General features: G+C 37.5%; 2 protein-coding genes across 2 annotated transcripts; one reads left to right on the top strand and one right to left on the bottom strand.

Annotated features, from left to right (window-relative positions):
* The first annotated feature begins 333 nt into the window (after positions 1-333).
* Positions 334-5,866, top strand: LOC112276099 (putative auxin efflux carrier component 1b). Its single transcript, XM_024507111.3, has 7 exons — positions 334-3,492; positions 3,756-4,044; positions 4,253-4,338; positions 4,526-4,683; positions 4,825-4,901; positions 5,080-5,507; positions 5,691-5,866. The coding sequence occupies exons 1-6, from the start codon at positions 2,028-2,030 to the stop codon at positions 5,144-5,146; spliced, it is 2,142 nt and encodes a 713-aa protein (XP_024362879.1). The 5' UTR covers positions 334-2,027; the 3' UTR covers positions 5,147-5,507; positions 5,691-5,866.
* A 5,967-nt stretch (positions 5,867-11,833) lies between these two features.
* LOC112275542 (uncharacterized) lies at positions 11,834-19,344 on the bottom strand. The gene is made up of 15 exons (XM_024505993.3): positions 19,091-19,344; positions 18,068-18,554; positions 17,577-17,890; positions 16,811-17,374; positions 16,505-16,594; positions 16,231-16,302; positions 16,029-16,104; positions 15,664-15,824; positions 15,052-15,441; positions 14,634-14,753; positions 14,416-14,502; positions 13,984-14,103; positions 13,724-13,810; positions 12,847-13,492; positions 11,834-12,582 (listed from the first exon to the last, which is right to left on the bottom strand). Exons 2-15 carry the CDS (start codon positions 18,480-18,482, stop codon positions 12,218-12,220), a joined length of 3,507 nt encoding a protein of 1,168 aa, XP_024361761.1. The 5' UTR covers positions 18,483-18,554; positions 19,091-19,344; the 3' UTR covers positions 11,834-12,217.
* Positions 19,345-22,183: the final 2,839 nt, after the last annotated feature.

The raw sequence follows: 22,183 nt of genomic DNA, 5'->3' as shown, positions 1-22,183 counted from the left end.
TGACGCAGAACACGGCTACGATTTTCCGCCGCAGAATCTGTCGCCTTTCCACATTTACCTTTCAGCCAACAGAGCTGCTCCTGCGTTCCCAATGGCAGCGAGCCACGTTCCCACGTTCTACACCATTAGTAAGTTCACGTCAAGCCATGACTCACCGCTGCATTTACCCCCTCCCTGACATAGTAAAACGGTGGATCTCTTTCTAGGGTAAGAAACGGCCTTGCTGTTACCCGCAGTCTGACAATTCGGCATTCCGTCACGGCCGACCTGCGGTCGGTGCTTTGGGGCTCTATTCTTCGGGACAAGAGCTGGTCTGGCCCCATTCCCCTCTTTCATCAAAGCTTGCAGCATCGCTGCCTGCCTCCATCATACTCAAACTCGTCCCTGCTCCCAATCCTGAGACTTTCATCGATCTTGTCTTCGCTGCCATGCAACTCCCCTCTCCGGCGATCCCGACGAGCCCAGCCTTGCGAAGTTTGGTGCCGAATTGCGTGTGGTGAGGTTCATTGAGAATTGTGGGGGAAGCGTGGTGGCGTTTAGTTGCAGTGAGTCTAGTAATCTCGGGTAGTGGTGGCTTGATTGAAATAGGATCGTGGGTTGAAGGATCTTAAGTGGAGTGGAACAAATATGTTGTTTCGACTTGGTGATGGGGTGTATCTGACGAAGGTCAAGGGATTGCGGAAGTGCTAGTGTGGGAGGGGATAATCAGTGTAGTGGTTGGAAAATTTGCGTGGTAGTACCGTCGTTTTGTTCATTCATTTTTGTTTTCTTCCTCGATGATATGCAGCGTGCATTCATTTCAGAAGGAGTGCAAGGCAGGGCGTGCTATTTTGGTTTTTAGGATTTTGTGCCGGGGATTCTTTAATGCAAGTGAGAGAGCTGTGCATTTGCTGTGAGGTTTTGAGGATTAGAAGTGTCTGAAGTGCTAGGGAGAGATTTCCGCTGCATGTCTGTGTCAAAGAGAGATTGGAGCTGTCAGTGAAGATCAAAACGGCGCAGCTCTGTTTTTGAAGGGAGTTGTGAGTAGTGTATCCTGTTCACACTGCGAGAAATTTGTTAGTTGAATCATGCTGTGATTTAGCATGAAAATGCGAGTTGATCTCCAGTTTCATCGTAGAATACTGGTCTGTAGTACCCCTGCATAGACGACTTTGAATGCGAGGAGGAATTTGGCTCTCTCTTTCAGCAAAATAAAGCTTGCGGGTTCGTCTTGTCGTGGCGGCCCGCTAGAGCTTCCGACTGCACAAGGCGCTTCAGTGAGTGGACATCGTCGTCGGGCCATCAGAACGAGCAGAGTCGTGCACAGGAGGCTAGTTTGGTGAGTGGGAAAGAAACTTATCAAGCAGTCCAGACAGGTCTCTCCTGTTAGCGCTGCTCCTGCTTATGTAGACAGTTTAATAGTCTTCTATAGAAAGCCTTCTTGGGATTGGTGTATTAGTGCCGGCACGTTCTCTTAATATGATCAATCACTAAAAGGCGGACTTCTCTTGAGATTTTTTTTTTTTTTTCATTGTTCTGATTCTTGTTGAAGAGGATCACATTGTACCCCTTTGAGTCTACATCGAATAGACTACAGCTGCACCTGGTTTCTCGCATTGCTTAGCTGTGCGTTGAATAGTTGGTGTTAACCTACAGTGGAGTTCCTCGCTCACGTAGTCTATGGAAGTCCGGATTCTTAGACCAATGAAGGGATTGATATAATCTCCAACCCAGGTTAATAAACTAGAGAATTTCCTTCAAAGGATTTAGGCTTCAGTAGTCCATTCCCAGTTCGGTAGTCTGTGGTCCATGAGCAAGCTGTAAGAAATTTTTAAGTGCGTTTGGAGGTTTTCGTTTTGGAAGGAGATATAAGAGGGGCTGATAACTTTCAGCTTGTGAAGGTACTCATTATCTCCCTCGTTTAGCTTAAGCCTGAACAGATCTCTTCTCCCGCTACGATCCCCGAGAATTTGTTCCTTCAGCAAGCAGATTCTGCTGTTCTAGTCAAGTCCTTTGTTAATCAAACCGGCCGGACAAACGTTCTCAAAATGATTAACGGCCATGACATATACAATGTTCTCAGTGCCATGGTACCTTTATACGTGGCGATGATGTTGGCCTACGGCTCTGTGAAGTGGTGGGGGATTTTGACACCACAGCAATGTGGCGGAATCAACAGATTTGTGTCCATTTTCGCCGTCCCCCTTCTATCCTTCCAGTTCATCTCCGGAAACAACCCATACGCGATGAATTTCAAATTCATTGCAGCCGATGCGGTGTCCAAGGTGCTTGTTCTCCTATGCTTGGGTCTCTGGGCACGATATGCCAAGCGGGGAAGTCTGGAATGGATGATAACATTGTTTGTGCTGATCACAATACCCAATACCCTGGTGATGGGAACCCCTCTGTTGGCAGCTATGTATGGAGCTGGGCCAGGCGATCTCACCGTCCAAGCAGTCGTCCTGCAGTGTATAATCTGGTACACTCTCTTACTTGTAATGTACGAGTATCGGGCTGCAAAGATTCTAATCATGCAGCAGTTCCCAGAAAACGCTGCATCTATCGTCTCCTTCAAGGTGGACTCAGACGTGATGTCCCTGGATGGGCGGGAGCCAGTGCTCACGGAAGCTGAAATAGGCGATGATGGCAAACTGCACGTCAAGGTTCGAAGGTCTGTGTCATCTAGGTCGCAGGGTATGCACTCAGCGCACCACTCCATGCCTTCTTCAAAGGCACTAACGCCCCGCCCTTCCAACCTTACTGGTGCAGAAATCTACTCCATGCATTCCTCAGTGAATCTTACGCCACGAGATTCGAGTTTTAACCAGGGCGAATTCCACTCCATGATGTCGCAGCGAAGCCCTCATCGTCAGTCGAATTTTGACACTTCGGATGTCTACTCCTTGCAATCATCTCGAGGTCCCACACCAAGATCTTCCAATTTCAACGAGGAAAACTCGAAGGATATACACACGCATCACCGAGGATTGAACATGAATTCCCCTCGGTTCGCCCCACCTTTGTATCGGAACGGAATGGGGGCTAGGATGTTCACGCCCCGACCTGGCCTTGGAGGGATAGGAGTACCTGGCACCGATTGCACAGGACATGGGACTCTAAGCACTTTGGGTGCCCCGGGAATGGGCCCTGATGGTCGCACCATTTATCCAGGAAGCCAAACAGCCATCAACATTCTTACTCTTGGAGGTGCTGCAAACGTCAACGCAACTGCTCCCTCAACTGCTGTCAACACTCAGATTGTTAACCCAGTGTATTCACCACAGGCGTCACAAATCGCGAAGAAGGTGAAGGATCCAAAAGCCTCTCCAAGGGCGGACGAGGATGCCAAGGAACTTCACATGTTTGTGTGGAGCGCGAATGCATCCCCCGTCTCTGAAGCTGGTTTGCACGTCTTTGGAGGAAATGATACCTCTGCTAATCTTCAGCAAAGATTTGACCCAAAAGAAGTGCGCATGCTTGTACATCCACAGTTGGACCGTGGCCTTGCTGCAGGTGATCCATTTGCCTCCCACTTGCATGAATATTTTTTTGTTCGAAGTTGAGTTCGCTTCTCTTTGAATGAAATGTCTTCCCCTCCGCGTACTGCAGCGGTAGCAATAGGGACTTTTCTTCTGTAAATGTTTGGCGGGTTTTGCTTGATCAATGTGGCAGTTTTCTATCGACTAGTAAGGTAACTAAAATATCTGAGGATGCCTCCTATTTACCTTATCTCAGACGAACATGTTGCTTATTTGTCACTCTTATTTGTTGTGCAGCAAGCCCTAGAACGTATGATGAATACACTCGAGAGGACTTCAGCTTTGGAAACAGAAACGATTTGAAATTGGAGGATCTTGACAAGGATGGACCTCGGTTGGACAAGTTTGGTTCGACGTCGACTGCTGAATTGACACCGAAACTGGCAGAGGACGAAGCGAAGAAAAGCATGCCACCTTCTGCTGTGATGATTAAGCTAATTGCGGTCATGACCTTCAGAAAACTTGTTTGGAATCCAAATACTTACTCCAGTTTACTCGGGGTTATCTGGTCATTGGTTGCAAATAGGTAAAATTTCTGCCGTGCAGACCTGCTCTGTGTCTACGTGTCCCTTTAAAGCTAGTGATCAATTCGGTAAATCACCGAATTGTTCATATTTACATATATATTGTTGGGAGTGGTTCTATTCAAATGTTGTATAAAATAAAGGTGATATGTGATTTCAACGCTTTTATCTTTCTGACGATCAATTCGGTGATTTTCGACGAGTTTGCAGGTGGCACCTCTCTATGCCGCTGATCCTTTACAAGTCTGTGCACATTCTTTCAGATGCAGGTCTTGGGATGGCAATGTTTAGCCTCGGTAAGTCCCAGTACTAGTGAGTCCTACGTGACTAGTATATGTGAGCATGGGTTTTCCACAATCTTTAGGTCCTAAACTGTTCTATAACTGTCTCATCAAATTAGCATGTTTTGCTCATTCAGACCCTACAACAGATGCAATTCATACTGTAAAGTGACACATGGAACAACGTGTGAATTTCTTTCAGGTCTATTCATGGGATTGGGCGATCGTATAATTGTGTGCGGGACGAAAATGGCAGTGTTTGGGATGGCTCTGCGATTCCTGGCAGGCCCAGCTGTATTTGCTGCAGCCTCTTATTTAGTGGGCCTCCGTGGCGTGCCGCTCAAGGTTTCCATAGTGCAGGTACTCTTAAGTACTCAACTTCTCATCCGCGAAGCTTAGATTTTCCTCTACACTGCTGTTCTTGATCACAACTGCTAATATCCCTTCTGCTCCGTCCTCGAATCTCTGCTATCTCATGTCTGCGTTTATCTTTGAATGCAGGCTGCGTTACCACAGGGCATTGTACCATTTGTGTTTGCAAAGGAGTATGGTGTGCATCCAGAGATACTAAGCACTGCGTAGGCACTCTCTTCCTCACAACATGATAAATTTGTCAGATATTAGCTTAAATTGAGTTCATCCGATTACGATGTGACCTGAACAGTTGAGCTGACTATGAGCACATTTTGAAAGAAAAAACTTCTATCTAGTATCAGAGTTTGCTAGTAAGTTTTTGGTGGGCGATTGTAATTGCAGGGTGATCTTTGGAATGCTTATTGCATTGCCAATTACGATGGTATACTACATATTACTTGGTCTGTGATTGGCTGGCAAGTGCTATTTTGTTCGGCTACAGGATGTCTCCAGCACTTCGTTGAAGCCTCAATGCGGCTTCGCCACTTTTTGAGTACTCAATTTTACATGAGCACTTGCGGTGCCTAACCCCCTTAAGGTGCAGGGCTCGGCTAGTTTTACCTTAATCCGATTTGATAGGCCTTTTAGATAGTACTCAAATCTGCCAGAAACTGAACATACAGCAACAAGTTCTTGTGTACTTTATAGAAACCCTTGCAACCTCAAGGGTAAGAAGAGCTGCTTAATCGATGTTCAGCATTCAGGTGTAGAGCCAAGTCTGCTCCATTGCGGTGATGCACGTCCTCATCAAACTGGTCTCCGAAGTGCAGGTGAGTCCTTGTTGTCACTATTCAGACTCATGATGCACATTCTTCTGCTTCACTTCTACACCAGTTGGTTCTTCCAATCACTGCTGGGAGAAAACATCAACAGTCATTCTTTTCACCACCAGCTTTTCTTAATGGGGTCCTCATCAGTTTCTCACAAGACATTCTGTGGGATGGTGATTGTAGGGAATGCGTAACAAAAGATGAGGGATGGAGGCATAGAAAAATACTTGTGTAAGATGATAGCCTTTGTTGCCAAGATCATGCCTGTAGTGGGGCGTGCCCCTTGTGTCTTTCACTATCCATTACTCTGGATACTAAACAAAAATAAAAATTTAACTTCAGAAATTTCGACCCTCAAATACTTACGCTTCCTGCTAGAATCGCATGTTATTTTAGTGTGGGTTATAACTGAATTGCCTTCGGCGGAAGTGACCAACTCAATCAGTGAGATCTCGACTCTGATGAACTCTGACCCTGAAAGGGCAAACCCCTGTGACTTGCTATGGATGTATTTACTGGGTAGGGTTTGTTAACCGGTATGAGTAAAATCTGAATGAACCACCTGATACAATATACTGAATTGCACCAATCGAGATGAATGTGGGCCCGTTTAGTCGGCGCTTTAGCCAACATTCTCCTGGGCTTCAAATAAGCTTGCGAGCACGATGCTAGATGCATGCAGAGGAATGTGCAAAGCCTCTTCAAACAGTGTGTGCCTCGAGGCCTAATCGCCTGCTAGCACATTCTGCCCACCGGCTCCATGGGGATCATCTCTGTAAGCATCAGCTGCTGAACTATGGTCAACTACTACCATGTCTACTCTACTGCCTATCTTTATCTTTCTAATACAACCAAAGGTCGGTTTTGTGAGTGGAAAAACCATCAAACAACACTCACCTTCTGATAAGGATAATGCAGAAAGGCCAAAAGGGAAATTCATTGCATTTATCCTCTCTTGCAATATGGGGCTATTTTGAGAGGAGAAATGCTCCCAGTGGAGGTCTTTATCTGGTGGTTTAGAATACGCTATCAATGTTCTCTGGTGGTCAAAAGTGCCAGAACAAACATGATAAAAAAGAGGAAGAATGTGATGAGAAAAGCTGCTCCTGTAGTCCTTTCATTCTCCTATTCTACTCGGCAGTTGATGTACACGAACTGGGTCATATTGCAAGTACAAAGAACTGGAGCCATTTGTGTGATATTTCCTCTGTCAATTGGGTGGGGGTTTCCAGGATTCAGATTGCTACAAATTTACGTGCTGATTTCATTCCAATAAACTATAGTTTCTTGTCGCCCAGTATGAACGAAATAGGCCTGAAGCCTCAAACTAGGGTTGCAAAAGGAGGGTTTGCCTCTGCATCAAGCAAGCCTTGGCAACTGTAATAGTACCATGGCAGTTGTACAAGTTGTGCCACTATGCTCACAAGTTATGCTTGTTACTTACATATAAATTAAAATTTATTGATTTTAAAATTTAAAATTTAAACATAAAAAATAAAATTTTAAAAAATGTTAAACTTTGTCGTTTGAATCATAATAAAATATGACTTGTATAGTGGGTATACCAAGTTGTTTTTCCAAGCTGAAATATCGACGTAAATATAGTAGTAAGGACTTGAGAATATGCACATTTTTCAATACGTTTTATTCAAACTTCATAGAATATTAAGAGTTTTATATTTTTAATTTTTTTGAAAAAAAATTTAAAAATTTAAAAAATTAAGAATGTTAAGTACAGAAGATACAAGTATCTGAGGGCATGGTTGTTTTATCAGATAAATAAATACAATTTTTTTATAAATAATTAATAATGGATATGTTATAAACACATGCAATAAAAATTACAAGTTGGTTGTTTTCTAAAACAAAAACTACTGTTAATCATACTCTACTTAATTAGTAAAAAATTATGTAATTTAATATTTATATTTTTTTTATAAATACTACTAAATATAAAATTTCAATAATAAAATAAAAAAATCGTTTCACTAAATATATTAATTAAAATAAACCATAAAAATCGAAATACTTTAATAAAAAAAAATTACAACTTCCATATGTACATTTTCATCATGAAGGACTGAATGTGATGTAAAAACACACAAATTAAGTTACAAAAATTATAATTAAAAAGTAAAAAATAAAATTCAGTTTCAGTTCAAATTAAGTACACAATTATTGATCATTGATAAATTTAAAATTTTAGTAATAAATCAAATAAGAAAAAAAAATATAAAAGAATTAGCATATCAAGCACTTTGTGTATAATATGGGCTTTCTATTAAACAAATAAAAATTAATTTCCCACGTTCAACAAAATTCTTGGAAACAAATTGATAGTGGTTGTAGTATATACATTTAATTATTATTACAAGCATGGTTAGTTTTTCATTTTTTTAAAATAATCCTTTTAAAAAATATTTTTTAATATTTTTAATATGCTAAAAAGACATAATAAAAAATATCCTAATTTTTACAAGAGATAAAAAGAGTTTTAAATACTTTTTAAATAAAGATTTCATTCTATAAAACATTGTTTTAGAAACACCAAAACCTGGTTATTAGAAAATATGTGAAAAGAAATATGGATATTAACCAGACTTGGTTACTTTTACACATATATATATATATATATATATATATATATATATATATAATCAACTCCTAAATATTTAGAAATGTTGCATTTATTAAAAATATTTTAATACGATTTACAATTCAATCATTTAATATACATAAAAATACTTATATATATATATATATATATATATATATATATATATATCTATATATCTATATAATTTCTCTTATATTAAAAACCATATAGTTTACAAACATTTAAATAAAATTTGAATTAATTAAAATTAAATTAAAGTTTTAAATTAATTTAAAAAAATTTAAGGAGATTTAGAGAATTTTACAAAACATATTGCAAGGATAAAAAAAAAATTTCATGATTTTAGATTAAAAAGGTATAAAAGGGATACTAAGGATTTTTTTAAATATAATTACAAGTGATCTTTAATATTATGCAGTCCAAAATGATTAAAAACCTTTCAACTTAGACCTATACAACTCAAAGAGTGGTACCAAGAAGAAAAAAAAGTTAAATTTCAAAATTAGATGTAGATCAAATAGAAAAAATTGCTATATAATATTCTTTAAAATAATTTAAAAAATATCTATTGTTTTAAATTTCTAAGTTTGTGATAGATTAGATGGTTGTGTATATATTTATACATTAAGTCATTGTTAAAAGATGATATATATAATATAGTCGACTCAATCAATAAAATATAATATACTAAAAAAACTCTTGATCCATATAGAAAGAAAAAAAAATCTTATAAAAAATGATAATGTGGTAAAAAAAGATTATCTTAGTTTAGTAAGCATCATTTTTTTTTCTTAAAAAAGTTATTTTGAACGAAAAAAAGGCAATAAAAAAATAATCATTTGTTGTTAGGTAGATTAAAAAAAAAAAAAAAAAAAAAAGCTACAAAATTGTGTCCAAAAGTAATTAAAATAATAATATAAATAATTCTAAATAAAGATAATAAGTAATATCAAAGCATATTAATTTTTTAAGATTTATAAAAAGTAGTTTTTAGCATCTTAAGAGATTTTTAAATAGGCCAAGAGTGATAAAAATAGCTTTCATTTATTAAAATAGATTTCTAACAGAGAAGTTGTAATATATATATATATATATATATATATATATTGAAACTTTAGTATGAGAAGGTAGAAGTAATAGCTTGTGTTAAGAAAAACTTAATGCTTAGATTCCCTACTAGATGTAAAATAAAGCATATTTATCTTTCAATATTTTTTAAATTTTTTTATAAGAAAGGTAATAAATATATAATTTTAGAAAGAAAAATAAAATAAGAGTTAAATAATTTTTATTTTTGGCCAATAAATACTTACAAATATTGAGCCAATAAATTTAGAACTTAATGCCAAAAAATAAAAGAAATAAAAATTAACAATATGATTGAAATCCTTTATGTATTTAATTTATTTTAAAATTTTAAATATGAATTGAGCTAAGATTTTAATGTAATTTATAAGCAAGTAGAAATCTAATATTGAATTATTAATTTATATATAAAATCTAAAAATAGAAAATTTAATAAGTGATTTTCTTGATATTTTATTTGGTCTAAGTCCAAAATATAGATTAATTACTAGTGTTTTAATAAGACTATGTGCAACAAAAAAGTATGAAACTATAAATAGAAATAATTTTTTTTAGAATTTAATTTTATTATCAAAAAAATATTATTAATTTAAAATAACTTAGCTCATTAAAAGTCATAGTAAAATTTAGAGCTATGATATATAATTTTTAATAGAGTAGTAATCAATCTGCATTTAAAACCAAAATTATTTAGATTGTATATTGTAAAAAAACATTGGAGAGAAAAATTAAAGTAGGGACCTAAATGAAGCTATTGTAGCACTTACATGAAAATAGTTTGCAGTAGCAGTATAATCCAAAAAATTGATATGCAGGTTTTTATCTAATATAATCTTAATCTAATACAAAATTATATTTTTAATTGAAATTAAATTTTAAATTGATTATTTATGTAAGAAAATAATATATTAATTTTTTTAAAGAAAATGGATTGATATTTAAATTTTCATAAAAAATAATCTTCACAATATTGTATTCAAATTGTGAGACTTGTTACAATATAGTTTTCTTAAATACTAAATAGTTTATCATGCCTAAATCTAATAAAGATAATATGTTTTCAAATAGAGGACTATTCTTAAAACTTATGTTAGATTCATAAATATATATAATTTTAAACACTACTAGGTCATCTACAAAAGGAATTAGAAGCATACTTGGTGGCTATAATTTCTCATATAGTTTGATAGTAAATATTTATAAACAGAAAAAGAATTGCCTGATAGATCTTAAATTCTTAATATAGCTCAATGGAAAAATTGCAACATCCCCTTTTAAAGCACTAATAGCAATTATGAGTGAAATCAATAAAATATATAGTTAAATTCAAAAGAGAATTTAAAAATTTGAGTTGGTATTTTTAACTAAATATACAATTTATTTATAATGTGTTCTCTTATTTAGTCAAAATTTATTGTTATGATTTCTAAAACAAATTTGATAACATTTTTATTTGGATTATTTTCTTATAAATTAATGTAAAATTTATATTTTACAAGTTTTAAAAAAAATCATAAGTATGATTAATTTGGAATTAGAAAATTTATTATTTGAATAACTTAAAAATAGTTTTTAGTAATATGAATCTTTTAATATAAAATTAAAAAACTTTTTCCAAAAAATTATTGTCAAGTTTTAGGTGCATTAGAAAAGTATAAACACTTCTCGAATAAATAAGTATTTAAAGTTATATTTTTGGGTCTAAAAGCATATATATATATATATATATATATATATTCTAATTCATCAAATTGAGTCTTAATGAATATTTTTATTTTATATAAGAAGATGTAAGAAATAAAACTAAAGGAAAATTTAACCATAGTATTTCTTTTATTATATAGTATGAAAAATCTCACATAACAAAATTTCCAAATTCTAGAAATAATATAATCATTGAAAATAGTATTCAGTGCAAAACTTCATACAACTACCAAATAGTATTTCTACCCAACTTGCGAGCATTTTCTCCAAGTCCATCAATCACACAAATCATGAAAGATCAGCAGAACCAGCGTTAGATTATAGCAGACACTGATAACTTAGAAAAAAACCACGAAACTCCAAGACATACCATGTGTAAGCGTATGTTGAAATAGAGGAGCTTACAAAGCCATGCATCAAGCTTATCACAACTTGAGACTGCAATTCCATGTGACAGTCCATAACTGGTGTTTTTTATAATTATATATTGGGACTGGAATTCCTTGTGATAAGGAATGACTTGTTTTTTTCATCAGACTTTGAAGCTTTCAACAACTGATGGCAGCAAGGAGGAATTCGACGTTTGCTGCCTTGCCAAAAAAAGAGTGTATATTAGCCCAATAGTGTAGTGAAAACTAACAAGCTCTTTGAACACAACTTCCTGGAGAAAATTTTGGACTGTAATGCAGAGTTGAGTGAGAATACCCACAACAGTGTCGCATTAATAATAATAAGTACATAGCTCCAGCAACAGCTTCACCAGCTCTAGAGCTATTAGACGAAAGATTAACACTTGGCAATGTATAATGATGGAGCGAATCCAGCATTCTAAACTGCAATGGACCGAAATGTAAGTGCGAGTGTAAGCCTCGGAAAAATAATAGTTCATACAAAGTTCATACAGCGATCGGCCCCTGAATAAAGAGTAGAATCCAGTAACGCAACAGCTGGACGTGAAAACTCCCTTTTAACTATTGAGTGAGTAGCCAGTAAAAGTTACAACCTGTTGAACGTAAATAGCAAGTTAGTCGTCCTCTTGAAACGGCATTAAATGCTTGCGTTTTTTTCAGAATTCAATTTGAATATGAACCTCAAAATTGTGATGCCTCATAGCAATCCAAGTCCTCTCAAAATTTTTGGCGCTGAGATGTACAGGTTTGTTGCGGCTGCATGTGCTATAGGAGGGAGAATTAGGAGCTATTCTATATACACGGATTCATAAAGATAATAAAGCGCCATTATATGGTACATGAACATAAGCCGCCACAATCGTCACACACATCAAGTGATGACTTTGAGGTCTTCAATGCCATCTTGTACTTCTCGTTATACTTCTGTTCTCCTTCGATGCTGGTTTCACAATGCTTTCCTTGTATTCAATAGATGTATTCGATGCTCGACGAGAGGCGGCAGAGCCTTTAACAGAACTACCGAATTCAAATGAAGCTACATTTACCCAATTGATTTCTTCGTCCTGCTGCGGAACAAAATTCTCCTTCTCCTTGTTCGCTTTGATCTTACCCTGAACTTTGAGAGAACTGGCTTTAGTTGGTCGCAAGACTCCGCTAGATTTCTTGTGCTCGCCTGCAGACGTCAGAGAAAAGTGGCCTTTCGCTCGTCGTGACTTAGCAAGTTTCGTGTTGCTTCCAGCAGACTCAGTACCAGTGCCTAATGAAAAAAGAATACCCACAATTTAGGAATACAATTTCCAAAGTTCCACAGCTACAGATATTTATCCTATATTCGTTGTGAAAAATTATTGCGGGAATTCTCCACTGCTTTCTCAAAATGTAAGCTTCTGGCTGGTAACGAAACTGTGGACAATTATATATGGAAAAAATAGCTTAATCAAAGGCTCAAAAGCTTACTGGTATCGACGATAAATAATCCAGAAAAGAAATCAACGAATGATTGGATAACATCGACACTTACTTGCTGTGGTATTGTTGAGCTGCTTAAGCCCTGAGTTAAGATTGCCTTCAGCAGAGAAATACTCTTGCGAGGGGCAAAGACTGCCCGTGTTGTTACGTGTTCCGAAGTCATCAAGACGGCACCCTTCTTTCGCTGCAAATGCTTGCAGGGAGCTCTCTACCTCCAAGAAGTCGTCGAACAACGTGCAGGTAGGGGAAGGAAACATACTTCCGTCGATGGAGAGAGTCGAAAGTACGCTTGAAGATGAACACTCCTGCACTCTGCTATGTACCGAAGATGTCTCTCTCAGATGAGTAAAACTTTCAGCCATGGTGCACGAGACAGCCGATTCATTGCCCAGAGGGACAATGACGCGGCGATTCTCTGCTTGGTCTCCGTGGACTTCAGCACAAAAGTCCATAGTATTTCGACTCGTGTAATTGAGAGATGATTGCGGATGGCCAAAAGTATCATCTATGCTGGATTGGAAATCTTCAGTCTTTCCGCGTGAAAGGGAAGAAATCTGCATTTGCTCTCTTTCATGAGAGATTCCGTTGAACGTGTTTTCAAGTGCTAGAACTTCCTTGGTAGGAGACCGGAGTAAGGAGATATTGCGTCTGTGATTACGGCTAAGCAAGAGAGGGGAACGGAGCTCGAGCTCATGGACCTGTAGAAAATGAAAGGGAGAGCCTTCAATGACCATCCTCAAAACAGGCAATCATGACAAGGAAACGACTTAAATTTATTCTAGCGATCTAAAAATAGATGAAGCATTTTCGAGCAGTGATGAACGCTCATAACATGATGAACTATTCATAGGCCGGCCTTTCAAGTAGACGTGATATCGAGATATTTGTCAGGGAAAAGTAGATCAGTGGGCTAGTAAACTGCATATTACCTTGTCCTCTAGGGCAATAATTTCCTCCTTGAGCTCCTGAATTGCAGAATCCTTGCGTCTGCATATGTCCTCCAAAACTGCCAATCTCTGCACAATTGTCCACAAAATCAAGCCATCTTTTCAATCTTTCAAATCAAGTTGTAGAATTATGAGGCGTCAGAATTGAGGAAGGGAAAAGAAGTTTTGTATCTGCTAGCGGACGTGTTCACGTGTATGGTCTTACTTAGAAACAAAACGCAGTCAGCAAATTTATGTATTACCTGATCACTTGCTTCTCGAGTTGCTTGAGCGGCAGCAGTGATACCGTCAAGGGCAGCATCACGCATCTGGCAGTCTTTTTTAAGCTCATCAATCTCCTTCGATTTCACTAAATACATAACCTGTTCATCTCAAACCAGAGATTAATATCATATCAGTAGGTGAAAACCTGATGCTCAATCAAGTCAATGAATATTGAGCATCAGCAGCTCCAAATTTCTATCATGAAGCCATTTCCAAAAAAAATTAACCATTTCCCAACATCATCTGAGTAAGAATGCCTCATGACACTGACGACACTCTAAGCATGACAGAAATTCTCGCTACTTCTGGCAGAGCTGATTCATTTCATGTTAAAGAACAGTTCCTTTTGCTGCACTATGCAAAGTAAATTTGGTTCAAACCATGTGCACGTCTTCACCCTGGAATATTACCTTACGGCTCCGCATTAACTCGTCGTAGGCGGACTCCTTCTCCCGAAGCTTCGCTGTAAGCTCACTCATTTCCCTTTCGAATTTTTCCTGAGATCGTGGAAATTTACGTGATGTTGCTACCTCAATAATTACATAACGAATAGGAAGAAAGTATAGGATCACATGCCCTCTGCGAAACAGGTGCAAAAAATCACAGTTGTCGTCGTTTTTTGTCTCACCTGGTTTTGGTGGTCACGAGCTATTGCCTCCGCAAGCTTAATCTCAGCTTTCTTTCGTTTAGCGTCAGTCTCTCGCACACTTCGTTTCAAACTGAGCATCTGGCATTCCATTCCTGAAATCTGAGGTTGGTAGAAGCGCAATACCAACCGAATTCACAATGATTAGAGAATCAAATGCACCGTTGATGAGCGATGTCAAAAAGATGCAAATCTTAACTGCCTAATCCTCAAACGCCATGACATTTGTAGCTTGAGATATTGGGACGTGTGCATGGAGCATTAATTCGAAAACAATCGAAAACAACTAGTTTTACATACGTGGCGACAGGCACCACATTGTTAAAAAGGCATGGCTGTTTCTACTGTGGAAACAAAGATAGAAAATGTAACTTCTACATCCATCTGCATTTAGGGCTACCTTGGCAGCGGCCTTCTCGAGCTCTCCTAGTAGCTGTTGAGCAAGAAATTGAGGTGCATCTTCTGAGAGAGAAGACACCCGTTTTCTTGCCTCTGGACTATCAAAGTTCTCTGCAGCTTTCCTTCCATCCAAGGGAGCCATCAATGAATCCACAGTCTTTCGAACTGCAACCCTTATTGCTGAAGCTATTTCAATGCCTTTATTTCTCCAGCTAGGAGAGCATACCACCTGATTTTCGACTTCAGAGGATATGATTGCTGCAGTTCCAGTCTTGCTCAGCGGCGAGGGCAAGGCTGTTTCAAGTTGCTTGAGCTGTAACGATTGCTTCCATTCCTGTATTCCTTCCTCACTAGTGGGCACAAGTTTTTGTTCCTTGTTCATGAGAGTGTCCTGAAAATGCTCCGAAAATTCAATGCATCTTTTATTGTCAGCAATACCAACAGAGAACACACTCAGTTGGAACCTTCATCACTAAAGGTCCAAACTGAGGACTTCTTTTCCAAAGAGATGACAAAATGTGGATAAAATACAATAAGATACTGTTCATTAGTCATTTTCGAAGAAAATACAGAATCTAATTAAAATTTACTGTAAATGGTTTGTTGAATTAACCTTCGTCACTTGAAGTAGAAAGCTCTCAAGCTCCAGCGGTGACGGATTGAGGGACGCCAGTGTATCTGGTCCGATAGTATGCCAGATGTTTACCACAGCTGACTGAAGTGACGCAACCTGTGCGCTTGCTTTTTCTACACTCTGCTTCAAAGCAGTCGAAGCTGCCACAAAAAAAATACCCAAATATGTGAGTTTCGCTCCTGTTTACAAGTAACCGATCCTAATTCTTATGACAGATTGAAACAATGCTTACGCGGGTCTAAATGATTACATGATAGCCTGGGATCATAAAATGTAGTTGTCCGCTCTCCATGCTTATTATGGAAAACTCTAGTCAAACCTGACAATCTGGCAAGAACAAATACCTCGGGCTTTCTTCTCGGGTGTATTTGCACGTCGTGTCAATGAGTTTGTTCTGTCGGCTTTCTCTAACTTTTGAGCCTGCAAAACCACCGACTATTAGTACGCATTTCTCTTGGTGAGATGGAATAGCTCCGGTGAAAAATCTTACAGGTGGAATATCTCCTGGATCCTACGAGGAATAGTCCAGCAATGGGAACACATCACCTTCTCAATGACGTGAGAGAGGGCAGCCATGACATGCGAGGCCTCTTTATCCAGAACTGACGACACCTGGTTCTGCATTCACATTAATTCTTGCGGATTTAGAAAGGAGATTATGCATAGCGGGTCTCGACTACATACCACACTGAATCATTACCAATCATAACTACCGATGAGAGCATACTTAAGAACTGCGTGATCGGTTCCACCAAGATAAGCTCACACAGGGTTCAATTCCAGAAAGACTGAGGCAATCAAAAATTGCCATAATACTCACCTTCACTTCGAGGAGCATAGTAGCACGTCGTGCCTTCAACTCCTCCAAATCTGAGCATTGCTCCGAACCTTTAGAATAGGCAATCGAACTCTGCTAAAATGAAGACCAAAAGCAAAAAACACAGCTTCAGTTAGACATTGAGGACTGGAAAGTTTGTGTCTTAGTCATATGAGAATTACATCAGCACAATGTGCAAAGTTGGAAGTGAAACCAGTACGTTGAAATTATATAATCAGGTGCGTTAATTTCCAAAAGGTGGGATCCATATCTACATCAAACTAGAGCACGTTGGGAAAAGAAATGTGCCTCGAAAGAAGATCTCTTCTTGTTGGTTAGTGGAGTGATGCCGCCAGCACTTAATGTCGTGAAGGAGGACTTCACAGGCGTCCACTCTGCAGGCTCCTTCGCATCTAATGCAAATCTGGAGAATATTCTCTGTCGTTTCTCAGGTGTGCAATCCTCAAAGTAATGCTCGCTTTCATCATCATCTCGGCTCCGTGAAGTGTTTTCTGTCAGTTGATTACTGAACGACTCAGCCTCTCCTAATTGGACTTCTTCGACCACAGCTTTGGGATACTCTACAATGTAGACATCTTGGCTGACGGGGCCATCTTTAAATTGATCGTAGTTTATTAGACCATCAGATAATTCACATTTGGGTCTCTGGTATGTTTTCGGTGTTTCTATACTTGGTTCCTCGGAGTTCGATGCTTGCCTCCCCTTCAGCGGCATGGCTGGACTTGATGCCCTTGATTTCTGATCAATATGTTCTATACTAGGAGACCTAAAAGAGAGGGGGCCGTTTTCTTCTGCGGCAACTTGATCCCACAGGTTGCTAAGTTCTCGTCTCATGAGCGACAGGGCGTTCTCCTGTGCACGATTCAGTAATCAATTTATGATATCTTTCCATCGCTAGTAAGTATCTTCAAAAAAAAAACGTCATGGAGGCAAAAACTGGAAAGATCAGCATCACATTTTGGGAACGCTTGAAAGCCACTGATGCTCGAATAACACAATGCAGGATTCGTCAGAATGGATCAAACCACAAGAAGAACTACCAAGTTGAGCTCACCTGTGCATGCACTTCTTTTTGCAGGCGATTGATTTCTTTGTGGTTTTTGTGTTTACTAGATGCGGCAGCTGCAGCAGCTACAGCCACAATTAACACCCGTTGCAAAGGTGCAAAACAATCCCAAGCTTGGGCCTCCTCCTCTCCCAAATCCCCTCCTATGGTGGCGGAGGAAGTTGCAGAAACGGCGTTAGTTATACGCCCGTCCAGAGAAATATGCGCCATCCCATTGGAAAGGTCCTTCCTGCGAGCTTCCTCATTACTTGCCAATGCAATTTTCTGTAGGTAGAGTACCTCTTTCGGATGCAATACTGAGTCTGCAACGAAAATAGTAAGAAGGTATTAGACATTACTTGCAAACCAATAGTTATAAAACATTAACTCTTCAGATTCAAGATCTTGAACGAGTAGTGTAACATACCCTGTCATGGGAAACGCTACAATAGAGGGTTCTAAATCTAAATGAATGCAACGACAATGAGATGGAAAATAACCTGACTCTAGAGCAGAGGTTCCTTGAGTGAAATGGAAATCGCATCCGTGAAGTGAAGCTCGCCTGTTGCACCTTGCACTTGGAGCAATAAAATGCTTACTCAACATTTTTTCGCCTCGGCCCGGTCTTGGCGTTGGCTCCATGATTTCGTTTATATCTTCTCCGCCGTCGAGTATGGTAGGCCGTCCATCAACGGTAAATCCTTGAAGAGAAAACATTCCCGATTTCTGTGAAAATGCTCCATCTCCTCCGTATCCGTGTATCGACGACAATCTTCGGTTATAGAGTACATTGTCGTCGGGGTAATAACCCTGGAATTCTGGGGAAATAGAAATTTGTGTCTCTGGGATTACGAGCCGGGGTGCTAGTCCGGCACGCCCAGGGCCAAGTCGGCGACTTACCATGCAGTTAATCATGTTGGAGGCCCACCCAAATCAAAACCACAAGAACCAAGATAACACCGGAGTGGCACCACACTGGTAGATATCCTGTTGCACGCAGAGGGCCACATTAGTGCGGATTACATAATTCAGATCTTGATTTTCTTTGACGAAGCTCGAGCAACTTGATAGTTGTTGCCTAGTCCATCTTTTCTTAAAGGATTCATCCCTTCCGCGCCATTGACAACTGTTGTACAAGCTTGGTCGTCTGTGTGTATCAGACTATTCAGGCATGTAAACGACACATTTTGTTTGGATAACCAACGAACATTCAATACTACTGATGTTCTAAAATGCTCTACGAAGCTCACATTGCATCGTGAGGGCTTCGTAAATGATCAAAACACAAATCCCCCCCCCCCCACCTAAAGATCAGCAGGACGAATGACAAGAAACTGACAAGAAACTGAAGGAACAACTAAGCAAAACATCTCATTGTCACGTTCTTACCCACTTGAGATTACATTAGTTTACTCAACGACAGACCAGAACAAGATTGCACTCCACAAATTAAGTGATGTCCAGCTCAAAGAAAATGGAGCAGCACCACAACACTCATCGTGGAAAGCCGATGGAAGATGTACCTGGTAGATAAACATAGTTCCGCTCACTTCTCAGTCATCCGAGCTCGCAAAATCGACCTCTCCCTTGCGGTGTTCCTCTCCTCGCCCACTTTGAAGGCGACCTTAGGACAGAATTCGACAAATCCCATTAAGAATATTCACACATGACAAAAATTCTTCATCAAACCTCTAGCCATTCCTCGCGTACCAACCTCTCATCCAGCACGTCTCTCCCCCGTAGAATCTCAATCTGCTCTACTCACAAGAGCTAATTCCACCACCACAAACACCTCAGCACTCTATACAGCCTGCAACATTTCAAATTCAAAACTCTGCAGCCTCTCCCCCTTCACAGAGTTGGACATCAGTCCACACGGTAGACTAAGCCCAAAGTAAACCACTATTTCGGCGAATTAAGGAACCAATGGTGCCGGAAATAGTCTTCAAACCATCCTCAAAATAAACCACATCAAAGTAGGAAAATTCTAGAAGGCTAAATTAAGGTGCCGCGATGACAGAATTCAAGAATAAGAGCGGGAGCCAAATCTCAATGCTCTGGTGGGCGGCGAGTGTTTTTGAGGGGAATTAGCAAAGCAACCTTTCCTTATCGGAGGATTTGAAATTTGGCGGAGGTGTGAAAAGGGATGTGGTTCCAACAACCATGTAATGATGAGTTGCACTGGATGGTAGCGACAGGGATAGCTGAGAATGCCGTTTGAATAGGGCTCATATGGGACTGGTCGGAATTGACGAGAATGGTTTATGCCTCTAATAGCTTTAACAGACGAACGAACGAAAGATCGTTGACGATTTTCTTTTCGTCGATAAATGCACATCTTGAAGCTTCCCAGTTTTTCTTATATCATTCAAAGAAACTCTACTTGCCAATATTAATCTGTTACGATGTTTATTTATTTATTTATTTTCATATTTTTAAGTCTATGTTCATATAAGTTTATTTTGTGATTTAATTAGTAATTAGTGGAAATCCATGCAATTGGCCACAAAAAAGCTGTAAAAGTTTAATTTTTGGTTGCAAAGTTAAAAATTGATCACTCTTAAAGATTTTTTATAAAAAAATATTTGAATAAATATATATATTTATATATAAATAATAAAAATAATATATTCATAAAAATGTAATTATTTATGTTTCTTCAATGTAATTAAAAAAATATAATTTTTATTTACTACAATTATTTAAATAAATAAATCAAAAGAACTTTGAAATAAATTAATTTTATTGTATTTTTTTTTCTTTTTTATTCTTAAGATATAGGATTTTGATTATATTTGAAAAAGTGCATTGTGAAATAGATACATAATAGAAACTTGTGCCATTCAGTACAAAAAAATATTCTTGTATTCTTATGAATTTTTATGTATTCCTAAGTTTCTATGTGTTCTTGTGATTTTTTCAAGTTTCTATGGATTCTTGTGAATTCTTATGTGTTTCTTAAATTCTTAAAGATTTTCATACGTTCTTTTTGCATTCTATGAATTTCCATTGGTTCTTATAAATTCCATGAGTTCTTCAAGTTTCCATAGATTCCTCTTACAATTTTATAGATTCTTGTCCATTTCTTGAGTTTCAATTAATTCTTATACATTTCTCATCATTCTTGCACATAGAATCATGTATTTAAGGTGAAAAAAAAAACCAATTCTAAATCTATTTTTTGTAGAGCTCATGCTGCAATCAATTGATTAGGTTTATGATGCATAAAGTATTATTGTATGTGGCCTAATTCATACTTGCAATAAATGCCTCCTACAACAACCTTACTAATTGATTAGCAAGCAAGATTAAAGATCAACACTTTTTACAAGAATTTCTAAGGATGGAGTCCCTAAAATTTTTAATTTTTAATTTAGACTTTAAATGTATTAGATTTTTTTTCTTTGGTAATGAAAATGTTCTAAGTAAAAACCTATTCTTCCAAATTCAAGAGTCTTTTTTTCATATTTTATTTTGTCAACTTTCTTTTTGGTATCTTTTTTATTTTATTATATAAGTAAATTCATAATACAAAGATTTTCTAACATTGAACAATATATACTAGGAACAATTGATAATATTTTTAATTTTTAAAATGAAAAAAATTCTATTATAATTATCAAATAGGTATTTACAAATAAAATGGTGTATTTAAAAGAAATCACCTACTTAAATCAAACTACTTTGTAATTATTATTTAATATTTTATTTAATATTTATTTTCTATTATAGAAATAATAGATAGAAAATATCCTTTTGCTATCTATACATTCAATTATATTCACTATAATGTACAACTTACTTTCAAAGAATAAGAACCAAATAAAGAATCAATTATAGTTTTGTTCTTGGTACTGCTACTTACTTGTTCATTGAAATTTTCTTGTTGAAATATGAGTTCCAAATTCTTTTCAGGTTGATAAAGTTTTTAATTTTTATGAGGTTGCACTTTATCATCTAATTAAAATTGGTAGTAATTTATCAAAGATAGTTATGTTATTGAAAATGATCACAATGTCTACCAACAAATTTATACATTGATAAGAGAAAAGCTCAATGGTTGTTACATATATTTGCAATTCTCAAATATTTTTTTAAACAAGAATGAGCCAAAGATTTTTTGGCATGAAATGGTCAATTGATAAGCATACTGTCACGGACACAAAATACAGACTTGAAATCTAACAAGAAGTTCAAGAAGAAGTGGCAGAACTAGATTAAACAGATGAGTACAAGAACAACACCAGAAAGGTGAGCTAGAACTCCAAGAGATGTGTTGTCGAGACTGAAGAACCCTTCAGCCTCGACTCCTATATATACTACTGAATAGGAAGCTTCTCGAGCTACTTCCGCTAACTAGGACGCTTCTCCAACAACTTCTATTAATTAGGAAACTTCTCGAGCAACTTCCTAGAATCTATCAGAATATTCTAGAACCTTCTAAGAGAATCTTTAGGGAATATTCTAAGAATCTTCTAGAACCTTCTAAAGGAATCTTTAGAGAATCTTTAGAGAATATTCTAGAAGAATATTCGAAGAATCTTCCAATGTATGTCCATGACATCACCTCCTCTTCTAACTTCGTGGTCTCCGAGAAGCAATGTTGTTATCAGTCA

The sequence above is a fragment of the Physcomitrium patens genome, chromosome 23, assembly GCF_059467195.1.
Source record: "Physcomitrium patens ecotype Gransden chromosome 23, ASM5946719v1, whole genome shotgun sequence".
Taxonomy (NCBI): domain Eukaryota; kingdom Viridiplantae; phylum Streptophyta; class Bryopsida; order Funariales; family Funariaceae; genus Physcomitrium; species Physcomitrium patens.
This window is presented reverse-complemented; position numbering and strand designations above follow the sequence as displayed.

Bases quoted from the DNA above. Each gene is read 5' to 3' on its own strand.
- LOC112276099 (XM_024507111.3), top strand. From the start codon at position 2,028: ATGATTAACGGCCATGACATATACAATGTTCTCAGTGCCATGGTACCT. The intron at 4,339-4,525 runs GTAAGTCCCAGT...AATTTCTTTCAG, and splicing joins GATGGCAATGTTTAGCCTCG to GTCTATTCATGGGATTGGGC. The intron at 4,902-5,079 runs GTAGGCACTCTC...TTGTAATTGCAG, and splicing joins CCAGAGATACTAAGCACTGC to GGTGATCTTTGGAATGCTTA.
- LOC112275542 (XM_024505993.3), bottom strand. From the start codon at position 18,482: ATGATTAACTGCATGGTAAGTCGCCGACTTGGCCCTGGGCGTGCCGGA. The intron at 16,105-16,230 runs GTGATGTGTTCC...GTGGTTTTGCAG, and splicing joins TCTCTCACGTCATTGAGAAG to GCTCAAAAGTTAGAGAAAGC. The intron at 15,825-16,028 runs GTATTTGTTCTT...TTTTTGTGGCAG, and splicing joins ACCCGAGAAGAAAGCCCGAG to CTTCGACTGCTTTGAAGCAG.